General features: G+C 43.6%; 1 protein-coding gene across 2 annotated transcripts; it reads right to left on the bottom strand.

Moving 5' to 3' along the window:
• Positions 1-766: 766 nt before the first annotated feature.
• On the bottom strand, positions 767-12081 carry impdh2 (IMP (inosine 5'-monophosphate) dehydrogenase 2). Of its 2 annotated transcripts, XM_070839371.1 has the most exons (15): positions 11615-12081; positions 9914-9962; positions 9589-9690; positions 9415-9489; positions 8717-8923; positions 8123-8210; positions 7771-7970; positions 7520-7610; positions 7101-7196; positions 6097-6168; positions 3692-3835; positions 2882-3026; positions 1850-1993; positions 1304-1387; positions 767-1189 (listed from the first exon to the last, which is right to left on the bottom strand). In XM_070839371.1, exons 1-15 carry the CDS (start codon positions 11710-11712, stop codon positions 1168-1170), a joined length of 1617 nt encoding a protein of 538 aa, XP_070695472.1. In that variant the 5' UTR covers positions 11713-12081; the 3' UTR covers positions 767-1167. The 2 variants fall into 2 exon arrangements, with proteins under 2 accessions (XP_070695472.1, XP_070695473.1); XM_070839372.1 differs by lacking the exon at positions 6097-6168.
• Positions 12082-12313: the final 232 nt, after the last annotated feature.

The following is a 12313-nucleotide window of genomic DNA, read 5'->3' as shown; positions in this document are numbered from 1 at the left end:
ATTAACTAAAGCCGTTTAAAAATAGTGGAATTGGCGGCGCTCCGGTGGCTCAAGAGCGCGTTCCCCTTTGCTGCGTGTCTCCCCCTCTCACCCGTTTTCTGATCTATCCACTGTCACTGTCCAATGAAGCCGTTAAGGTTAAAAAAATCTTTAAAAAAAATAAATAGTGGCGTTGAAGTACAAAGTAGCATCAAATGGAAATATGCAAGTGACGTGCAAGTACCTGAAAATTGTGCTTAAGGACAGTACTTTAGTAGTTACTTTCCACTAGTGGTGTTTACTTGTTTAAATGGATTAGTCAGTTTCAAAGTCGTTTATCAAATGTCTCAATGTTTTCCCAACTAATGATTAAGGGACAAAGTTAATATCACCTACAGTTTAATAGGAAAATGTGTCCTGAACATATTTGTAGGTTTAACCCAATTCTGTATGTCTTTTTTTATGTTTTTGTGTGTCTGCTGGTCTGGAAGGTAAGTCAGTGCTTTACAAACACGTTTAAAAATGCAGTCATGTCTCCTTACACACTGCAGACTTAACGACAGGATTGTCCTCCCTGGTTTCTCTGTTGTCGAGGAGAACGAGCTGCAGCATGTCCTCAGGATCTGCTTCTCCTCTGCAGGTAACCTGAGAGTCCGTCCTTATGATGGGTAATAAGTGGTCTGTGCACTGTATCAACTTTTTTTGATGCATATCTACTTGATGTACAAAAATCTTAATCCAGATTTTAAACAAAGTCGTACAACTGACGAGACCAGACGACATCAGCTCGTGGAAAAACATGAGTTTTATTATTGGACAGCTTTTTTTTTTGCCTTAAAATGGACACAGACATTTTATTTCATCACAACATGAAAGGCATTGGAGGACTCAATCACACGTGCACTGATTGATAGATGCTTAGTTCCCCTCCTTCACACACACACACACACACACACACACACACCCCGACAGTAGACAGACAATGCATAGAGGACACTGGCAGGAAGACTGGTGGATCCTCGGAAGAGTATCGGGTGCTTGTGTATGAGCTCATCTTTAAAGATGACTGTAAGAGAAGTTAACCGTGTGTGTAGAGTATGAATATAAGAGGGTCTGGCAAGTAGTGTGTTTGCATAACGTGTCTGTTGGAGGGATTCTCCATCTGTAGGCTGAACGGCTGGCTTCTTCTTAAAACAGACGTTTCTCATAACTGTGGGAGAAAGGAGAGCCGGTCAGTGAGGAAAAGATCACAGCTATCCATGATGCTCAGATGAGTGGATCTGTGAAGAAACATCAGTGTGTGTGTGTGTGTGTGTGTGTGTACCTGTGCAGGCTGTGGACTCCACCCTCCATTTGAGCCGACGTTGTTCTCTTTTCAAATTTCAGATCTCCAGAGTACATCATGGCTCTGCCAGAGGAAAGAAATGCCGTTACAACATCAAATGGAAGAAGCTCGACACGCACCAGGAAGAGAAAATCACGTGCCAAACATCAGACTAGAGCAGAGTCCAACCTCCATGCTGTATACAAACTCTATACAGTGTCCCTCTCTTAAAGGAGAACTCTGGTGTTTTCAAACCTATTTTAACATTTTGGCTTCAAAATGACTTCTAGGAACATAAACTTTTGGAAAGAACAACACCTTCACCAGCAGCAGTGTAATCCTTGATCAAAGTGCATCCCCTAAAAGTTTTTGTTTTTACTACTGGCGGGTTCAGATTGTCATTCAGTGTCTGACAACATGATGGAAAAAACCCCTACAGGTTTTATTTAACGAATGGTTGTTGTGTCACACAGTTCATATCCAGACTCCATTGACAAAAACAGTAATTTGTGAAGAATGCAGTTTTCCAACACCGTGTGTTTTTACCTGAGCTGTGTGAGGCTCTTGGCTCCGATGTCCTGACAGGAGTGCTGAATTCCCGCCAGCAGGTAGGGAACAAACTTGTGGATGGAGCCTTTGTCCTGCACCGCTCCAGAAACACCCTGAGCCACTTTAATCTTATCGCACTCGCTGAGAGGGGAGAAAAAAAAAGAAAAAAGAGTGAGTCATGATTTAGAATAAGTGGACTTTAATACAGTAGTCCCTCGCTATAACGCGGTTCACCTTTCGCGGCCTCGCTGTTTCGCGGATTTTTTTAGTGCAATTTTGCATGCTTTTTTTTTTTTTTTTACAGTGTATGAATGCGCATTGTGTTTTGCGTCCTGATTGGCTAAGGGACTGTAGACCAATGTCAATCAATCTCCTCCGTGCCGTGTCTCTGTACAGTACAGAATGCGTTCGGCTTGCCAAATTTACATAAATGTTCAATCGCTAGCAGTGTGACTTAAGTGCTGCCTGTTTGCGAGACAAACAAACAAGTGATAAATGTGAGAAAATGTTAATGCCTGTCTGAGAAAAGTGTAGAAACTGTATGATGAGGGGTTTTACAGCCTTAAAATATATAAAATAATTGTAAAAAATAAAACTGACTACTTCGCGGATTTCGCCTATTGCGGGTTATTTTTAGAACGTAACCCCCGCAATAAACGAGGGACCACTGTATACTAAATCATCTGCTTTAAATGTCAGCGAAAGACAAGACAGCTTGTGTACTCCCACATTCTCGAAAGGCAAACCAAAATAAAGACAACGTTTTATTAACATTATTGGGTAAAATGTCTGCCAATCATTCTTCCCCATATGCCAGTAAAGTCTAACGTTTAAAAAACCACTGAAAAGCAAATGAGGGAGGAGTGCCATCTGGGGGAAACTCTTTGTGGTGGTGAGACTACTGTGTAGAAGGCAACAGTGCTCTTTTATTTTTTTTTCCTCCATGTTTTGGGGTCAGAGTGAGACCCTTTCAAGCGGTCACTTCTTGGGTGCTGTCATCTACAGAAGTCAGTTTTTGTATTTCTGTACCTGAAGTATCTGGTCTGGGAGCCCAGGTTTTTGTCCATGGCGTCCAGGGAGCCCATGCCCCGGTACTTCTTCAGCCTGATGCCGTCTGAGAAGAAATATTCACCAGGAGCTTCACTGGTGGCAGCAAGCAGAGAGCCCATCATCACTGGACGCCGGGAGAGAGAGAGAGAGAGAAGTTAGTACAGCTTTAAGAGTAGAATTCAAGCACTTTAACATTTTCAGACTCTCAAAGCCGTTATCATCACATCATGAGAAATCATATCATCACATCTAAATTGTTACTAGAAATGCATATTATTTCTGTTTACCAGCTGTTCAGATAGACTTTAATTAGGATTATTTAATGCTTGATAATTTCCAGAGTATCAGATCAGTGGATGACTTGTCTAGCAATGAATGCTGACGTGAATGAAATGGAAAGTATTTTTCAAGTATATTCAAAGTCGGGTATATTCGGTTAAAAAGACTTTGCACAAACCCTGTTAGCAAGCGGACGTTTAGTTTATTTAGAAGACTGGAAAATAATGATGACTACCGAAAGCCTTGAATGGTGTCAAAGTGGGGAAAAGCTGCTGTTTTCAGTGTAATCGCAGGGCTGTGAACATAATCCACATCTACTGTTCAAATTGTAATTCTCTGTAACATGGATTTGACAAGACAGATAACCACAGCAGAGAAACCCAAACTAATCCTTAACTATAGAAGCCTTTAAACACATCTTAGAATTCATTTAGTGCATCTTTCTCATCCATCATCTAAATATTTGAATTATAAGCTCCTGCACACTGACAAACACCCATCCACCCGTACCTGTGGATGCTCCCAGTGCCAGGGCTTTGGCAATGTGTCCGACAGTCTGGATGCCGCCGTCAGCGATGACCGGCACACCGAAACGTCTGGCGTACTCCGATACCTTATAGACGGCCGTGGCCTGGGGTCTGCCGCACGCCAGCACTGAAGGGAGGAAGAGGAGAGACGGAGGAGGATTAAGTGATGTGAGAAAATGTGTACAGCTGTAGAACTCAGTCATCTTAACCACATGTTTCTAGTCTCGTTATGGATGCTGGCTTTATGGTGTTACTGAACACACCGACCAGGTGCCTGCCAGAGAATAAATAAGTGAAGGTCACAAAATGCCAGCGCAGCTCGCCACACAGATTTACAGATTCATGTTGGAAAAATGCTTTTTCCATCTTTACCAGCTAATTATTCATTCACACCATCACTGAATGTCTACAAGAACACGACTTTAATATTTCTCTACCCTGGAGTGAAGTAGGAACATAACTTTGGAAGCGGGAATCATCAAGCTGGCGGATGATTTGATAAACATCAGAAACCTCCCAACTGTAACCAGAGGGTTCAGTTTTGATTGGCATGCAGGATGGAAACTCCCAGTGATGTTAAACATAAAAAACAGACGCAGTGAATGAGCAGACAGGCTGGGAATTCAACTCTTGTGTCATGTTTGTTAAAGAAAAGTGAGAATGGGGAAGTTAAACTTGTCACCATCAGCAGACAAGTACCACACCGCAATAAAACTCCAGATCCGCCTCGCTTAATGCACGCCGTCTCTGTTCAGCCCAACAACTTAATCTTTCACACCGCCAAGTATAGTGAGGGACACTGATGCCAAAATTCACAGAGAGAAGCGTCCCAAATGCTTTTTTTCTTGTTTTGCTTCCTGTGAACTCAGGGCTGTTTGGTACTTACCAAACTAGTAATCCTAATTATCCTTCTATCCTATTGATGGCCATTATCTAGGGCAGGAAATGTGATAAAAGGCTCTTATTGGCTCCAATTTAACATCTTTAAAGGTTATAATCCTCCAGTTTTCATCCTCCCGGGTACTGCGGTGTCTGCGAGTGTGGTTTAATAGTTAACATCCCAGAATTCTCACTGAGCAGCAATTTTATCAGAAACACGGCTGAAGAGCAGCTGGTGTATCTGTAAGCATAAGGTAATTTACAGTGATGGTGCCACTAACCATGAAAACTAAAATATAGGAGGTATTGCAGAATGAAAGTAAAGTAAGTACATCCAATAAACACTGAGTATCAAAAGTGTGTTTGATTTAATTAAAAACATACGAACTGTAGCTTTAATATTGAACTACTGAAGGGAAGGAGGACTTGGTCCTAATTCTTGGTCTATTGGTCCAATTCTGACACATAAATCACAAAATGTTCTAATGCAGTTGGGAGATGACACAGTGTGTGTGTGTTCAGAAACTGTGCAGCTTGTGATCATGTTCTTTACTGTTCTGTACGTGTCTCTCAGCAAAACAACAACTAAGTGGAAAGAATAGAGACGTCATTCTTTCTCTGCACTGCTGCTGCTCAGACAGCACACAGCAGGTGAGCGCTGACACGTCCCATCATACAACCATGCTACAAGCCAAACGTAAGTCACTAAGGGTGCAAAGATCACAGTTGGCAGCACAGGCGCAGGTGTGCAACTGCACATCTGTAAGCATACTGAACGTACTATGTTGATGATTAGAAAGTGAGTGACAGAAACTGGAATGTGGCACAAATGGCCAAAGAATTTTATCAAGGTTGCCGCGTCCTTCATAATGATGATTCATTGATTATTTATGATAGATTAAGTCCTGAAGGAAAAGCTGGCAGTTGAAACATCAGCTGCCTGGTCCCCACCAGCTCACCAGGATTATCACCTCTGCTCAACAGAGACACCGTGTGGCTGCCAGCTGCATTACTGATCGAACTCTGCTGTTTGCTCGTTCTAGTGATGTCTGTTAGGATGATTGTTAGAGATTAAATGAATCACAGCGGTGGTCTACAACTGATACAGTGGTGAGGGTGAGGAGGAGGAGGAAGGGGATCAATAAATCACAGTCCTGTCACAGAAGCACACAGAGGGTTTGGACTAAAACCAGCCACCATCTGACCAGTGGTATCAATGGGCAACCAGAGCACACAAGTGAATAGTGTCTCAATCTGAGGACATCAAGATCTAGAGACCAAAAGGTCAGATGACAGGTCAGATTAGTGAGGACACAGGAACAAGCAAAAACCCCAAAACCCCCAAGGCCAGCTTTCAAAAACAAAACAAAACTACCACTACCTCTGCCACTCCTACCGATGCAAAGCTGTTAACCAATCAATGCAGCAGGCTGTGAAGTGGGGTGGGCACACTGTGATTTTGGAGCCAATGGGAGCCTGGCGCAGGCCAAAGGGGGCGGGGAAACTTACTGGAGTATCCCGTAACAGTGGTTGGGGTTTTGGGGCTGTGGAGCTTTATTGCTGGTGGTACACTGGGGGCAGCTGGACATGGACTCACGCATACAAACACATTCACATACGCCACACACAAACACACACACACACACACACACACACACACACAAGGTGGGAGAGGTTTTAAAAGGGAGAAAGCAGAGAGGAAGGAAGAGAAATGAGGGGAGGAGGCAGGTAGGAAGACAAGATGAAGATGAAAGACAAAAGTGAAGAAAACTGTAAGCAACAGAAAATGAGCAAGAACATATTGCAAATGATTTGAGAGGAATACTGGACAAGATGACGAAACAAGATGTACAGAGACAAAACAATGTCTACTGTAGACAAATCACAGCTAAACATATCCCAATGACAATTCAGATTTAAAATCCAGACCTAGTTTTTTTTTTTTTTTCTTTCTTTCCATACCCAAATAATAATTTTGAATGGAAACTGATAAACAACAATCCTAACTGCACAATTTACCAACTACACTTTGGTGCCTCCTGCCTCATGGATAGACAGAGACGGACTTCCAGGTTCAGGAACAAACACACACACTGCACCCAAAGCACAACACAGACGTCAGACTATACCAGAGAAGACAAAATAATTTCTGACAAGCTCCCTCCATCTGAGCCTCCTAAACGCAGAAACGCTCATCTTTCACGAAGACACATCACACACGATAAAACAGCGAATTACTGAACCAATCAACATTTTTATGCCATTTTCAAGCTGCCATCATGTAGTTTGGTCCTGGATTTAGGATCAGTCGAGCAAATTGGACCTACTGCCAAGACAAAGTCAATCAAACTGTTCACCGAAATTCAAACTGCACATCGCTTCAATAAAGATTTTCCTTTCCCACTTTGACTGGCAGAGTCACTACCACATTAGAGGCCCCAGACTGGCTGATGGCGGCTTTGAGGGTTGGAGCGGTTAACGAGGCTGGTGATGTTTGGCTATCAGTCACTCACCTTCCTGTGTGATGCAGATGGAGCCGCTGCCCATCCCCACTCGCAGCCCGTCCACTCCCGCATCGATCAGGTTCTTGGCCTGAGCTGCGGTCACCACTGCAGCAGACAGGGGGAGACAGAGAGACTGTTAGAGCTGGATAATGACAACCTCTCAATGTGAGCATCAGCAAGCTGCCATAATTTAGGCCCTTTTCATTGGCCACGAGGGATCGAGGCGCTGTTTGTCATGTTTCTCCGCCAACAAGCTTGCAGAGTGTCGAGAGGTCGTGTATCATCTTTTCCCTGATGGCACGATTGACTAATCTACAGTCTGACAACTGTAAATGTAGAAACAGCATCTATCTGACAGCCAAGTTACTTAGAATCAATGGAAATACCTTTTCTGGTTATTTTGTGTAGGTTAAGATAAGCATAGTTACCATTGCCTCCGATGACTTGCAGGTGTGGATATTTTTCTTTGACATATTTTATCATGTTGATCTGGAAGATTGAGTTGCCCTGAGACGAGTCCTGGAGGCACAAAAGGAGCACATGACGTTGTTATATATGGAGCATCATTACTTTGTAGACTTCACAGCAGGCAGACGACCTAAACCCCAAGTCAAAAGTGGTGAATCCAGACCAAATTGAAGGAGTCAGCACACCACTAAATTCGCCCTGGTCTGCTTACCAGTACAACCACATCCACCCCACTCTGCACCAGCAGGTCCAGTCGGTACTTGTCGTCGTTGTGGGTGCCGATGGCGGCGCCACACAGCAGCTGTTTGCGGGAGTCTTTGGAGGCCAGGGGGAAGTCTCTGTTCTTCTTCAGGTCTGTGCGGGCGATGATGGACACCAGGGAGCCCTCTTCATTCACTATGGGCAGTTTACCTGCAGGGAGGGGTCAGAGGTTAAACATGCGCAGACAACCGCGCCTGGATGCTGGCTAATCAGTTTTATTTCATATCTTTTTAACTGAAATGATACTTGGGGTTCGAGTCATGAATAATTCTTCTGAGAAATAAATCTGGCATCCTCCTCACCTTTCTTACTCCTCTGGAGAATTTCATTGGCTTCTTTCAGAGTCACTCCAGCAGGGGCGACCACTAGATCCTCTCGCTTTGTCATCACCTGTCAAGACGATTATACACAACGAACATCAATAAAAAGACAGCAGCTAAAATTAATGCAAAGGATTCTGGGAAGGTAGAAACTTCTAGTATATCTGAGTGTTTTACTCTAAGATGTGACGCTTCAACACTGAAAAACAGATCTATAGAATACAAAAAACTAACAGACTTGTGTGACATATACACATTATATTTATGATTTATTTTAACTTTAACATAGTATTTTGTGTTATTTAAAACCATTTAAAATATTTCCAGTAAAGTTTGCAAAATTTACTGTTAAGTTACCATCTTTTTTTGTTAATAGTTTATTACACAGCTGTAAAATATCCCTATATCAGTCTCAAAAGTTCTCAGCTACTAAATGCGGCTACAGTTTTCCATTAAAACATCAATATGTTTCATAAAATCTCAATTCATCATTGCCCAAACCTTCTGCACCCAGCCTTTAAACATCATCTTATTTTTAAATCACCCACTTGAAGCTAATGTCTACATTCAGCGCACCTCGCTCAGTAGCAGGTCGTGGTCCTCCGCCTTCAGGAAGTCGATGTCCCTGGAAGAAATGATGCCCACCAGCTTGCCGCCCATTTTGCCGTTGTCTGTGATGGGGATCCCACAGAAGCCGTGGCGAGCCTTGGCCTGGAAGACATCTCGTACCCGCTCGTTGGGACTCAGCACCACGGGGTCTGTGATGAAGCCCTGCTCATAACGCTGGAGGGAGGGAAGGAGGGAGGGAAGGTGGTGAGGAAAAGGAGCAGTGAGGAAGAATAAAGAGGGGCAGGAGGTGTAAAACAAGAGAAATATGGATGGGAAGTGGGTTTAGGAGCCAGCGTGGGAAAGTGGGAGAAACAGCAGGGAAAAGGGAGTAAGGGATTCAAAATGGGAAATGATAAAGAATGTGAGCATTTCACTGCCTGCACTCTAAAGCCAAGGAGCAAGGGATGCAGGGGAAAAAAATACTTCTACATTTTAAAAACTGACAGCAGCAAATAAAAAGAGAAAAACAAGACAAAGAGAAAATAATTTGAGATGAAAATGGAAGAAAAGGAGAAAAAAGTCAAAAGACCTGTGACACTGAGCAAAGATGGAAAACAGAAAAAATAAAGAAGAGGGAAAAAAGTGAGTAAAAGATGAGACAAAATATGAGGAGATGAAGGAGTTTGAAGAGAAAATAAAATCACTGAGACAGTCTTCATCGCTACCTTGACTTTGCGAACTTCGTTGGCCTGGAACTCTGGAGTGCAGTTGTGGTGGATGAAGCCGATGCCACCCGTTAGCTGGGAGGACACAACACATCAGTGAGAGGTCATGTGACAGCGGGAGCAACAAACAGTCCGATAATTCATGGAAAGCGTGTGCTTGTGCGTCGTACTTACTGCCATAGCGATGGCCATGTTGGCCTCTGAGACGGTGTCCATGGGAGAGGAGACGAAGGGAGTTTTCATTGTGATCTGTTTGGTCAGCGCTGAGGTCAGGTCCTGGGCGAGACACATCAGGAGGATATTTGAAAGCGGCTTTCGATAAAAGTTATGCAGTCTAGCTTTCAAATGAAAAACACCAGGATCAAGTGTGAATTCTGGGAAGCCATAATTTCCTGCTGTGGCTCACATCATCCCACACTCAGATTAGTCTAATACCACAACAGCTGCTTTAAATCTGATTTTATGTGTTGCCAGATATGTGTCCCTCATCACGACTCACCACTTGGTCTGCTGTGAAGTCGATGTAGCCCGGCAGAATCAGGAAGTCGCTGAGGGAGAGACAAGGGAGACAAGTTTAGGCACAAAAGTGAGCAATAAAACCTCACAGGCGACGCTAAGCCATTACCAACTGTTTCTTCAGGCTTCACTGTACAAAACAAACTTGTCCTTCACATGTCTGTAAACTGCAAGTAAATATTTCACAGGTGAAGATTTTCTAGTTCAGAAATAGAAAACCAAAATGGTATTCAAGGAAGATTGTGACTTAAACTACTCCAAGGAGGACGCAACATGGATTTCTTTCCCGGGAATCTTCAGGTGTCCAGTTACAGTGCAAGTGAACGTGTAAAATACTTGTACGGAGAACTTCTCAAATGCAAAGCATGTTGGTCCAAAATGTGTGTTCAACCACGAGGCCGACAGTTACTTTACTACTAGGTCTTAATGAGCCGTCAATAGTGATCAGAGCAGAGCAGTCAAGTCATGGGTTCAGCGAGTGATCAGTATTGATGATTTATCAAATCATTTAGTGAAAAAAGTCCAGAAAACCAAGGTGTTGTCTTCAAACTGCTTATTTTGTTCAAACAACAGTCCACAGATATTAAATTTACTATGACAGAAAACTCCTCACATGTGGGACCCAGAGGAGGTTTTAAACTATTTTAAAAGACATAACTTTGTAGAACTGGTAGGCATAGAAATATGTTGGTGTTATATAGCGGACTCCCATGAAGATTATCCAAATATAGCCGGGACCCTCACTGTCCTGCATCACACAGAACTATGTAAACCAAGACCTAAATTTGGCAGCAGTGTGCACACAGAAAGAATGTGTCCACTGGTCTTTTCCAGGAGGTTGGAATAATTCAGACTACTAAGCGTTTTCAGTCTTTAAATACAATCTAATAATGAGTGATTTACATGGTGACACAGTTGTCAGTGGTGGCCAAATGTGAACATTTTCTGCTGCTAAGAGAGGCTGCAGAAAACACAGAGGCACTAGATGCATGAACTTTGTCCTAATAATCACAGTCGATCAGCTGTGCACCTTCTCTTCTTTCACTATAAGCTGCCACATCAGAGGAGGAGGCTTAATGTTTGTTTTCCCCGCAGTTATGATCAAATTTATAAAGAAATTCAAGTTTAATACACCACTTTGTACTCTGGTAACTTAATGTGAAGGTGTGATGACTTTGGATACTTAAAGGGACACTCCACCAATTTTAAACATGCAGTTCAGTTTACTTGCCACAATGAGTTTTACCCCCCACCCCCCTGTTATACAGATGAAAAAAAAAAAATTGTTTATAAGGGGAGTGTGTAAAAATAACCCTAGTGACAAAATAAGGAAGAATCCTGTGGCGTTATGGGCAATGTAGGATCAAATGTCTTCGGAGCTTGACTCAATCCAAGGACTGTCCCTTTAAAAAGGTAGTAAATTAACTAGTAATGGTTCCGTTAGCCAGCAATCACAGTGTCACTGGCTAACACTCCTCCAGGTGGAGTTTATGGCCGTTAATATAACGTTAGCTGTAGCTAACAGTCAAGCTAACCCCGCCGGCACGTCAAACGGTGGAAGCACGTCAGACGGGGGGCTACTGTTAGCATACAAAGCTAACAGACACAGCTGGACGGTGGTTCAGCGTGTTTCCGTGCTCGGCCTGGTTAGCCCGGGACAGAGGGGTGTCCACGGTGTCCTTACTTGTATGTGAGCCCGTCTCCTCCGTTGAACAGCTGCTGTCCGCTCAGCCCATCATCGGGAACGTAGCCGGTCTGCCCGCTGATCAGGTAGTCCGCCATGGCGTCCGGTTAACCCCCTCTGAGTCTTTTAATAAGAAACAAACTCCACAGAGCTGCTAAGGAAACGCGCCAACACACAAACACACACAGGCGCGGTAAGAGGGACCGAGAACTTTCCTCCGTCCCCCCCGTGCCGCCCTCTCCCTCTCGGTCACTTCCTGACCGTCGCCCTGCTCTGCACCACGCGTCTCTGTCCGGCCCGGACGGTCCTGGTAGTCTGACCCGCTCGTTACCGGTCAGAACCTGAAGACAAAATGTCGGTATGACCGCTTATCTTTCCTTCCCTGGGCCTTCGGACCAGCCGGAGCTGAACGGTCATGTTCTTTCAGCAGTTTTCAGTAGACACGTGCATTTCACCGTCTGACAGCGTTTCCGACACGGACGTCACATCCGGCCGACCCGCCCCCATAGTTTTATTATCACAGAGGAAATAGCTTGTATTACTATGTATGTTATAAAAAAATGTAAAATGAAAAAAAATATGTACATGCAGAATTCAGAATCCCATCATGCTTTGCGTCCATCATATTTAAACTGGTGTATTAATCTATATAAACTTTAAATTATATAAAATCATACATACTGTACATCACTGCTGCTA

Source organism: Pempheris klunzingeri, chromosome 11, assembly GCF_042242105.1.
Source record: "Pempheris klunzingeri isolate RE-2024b chromosome 11, fPemKlu1.hap1, whole genome shotgun sequence".
In the NCBI taxonomy this organism is placed as follows: Eukaryota; Metazoa; Chordata; class Actinopteri; order Acropomatiformes; family Pempheridae; genus Pempheris; species Pempheris klunzingeri.
Note: the sequence above shows the minus strand (reverse complement) of the source record. Positions and strands in the feature narration are given on the sequence as shown.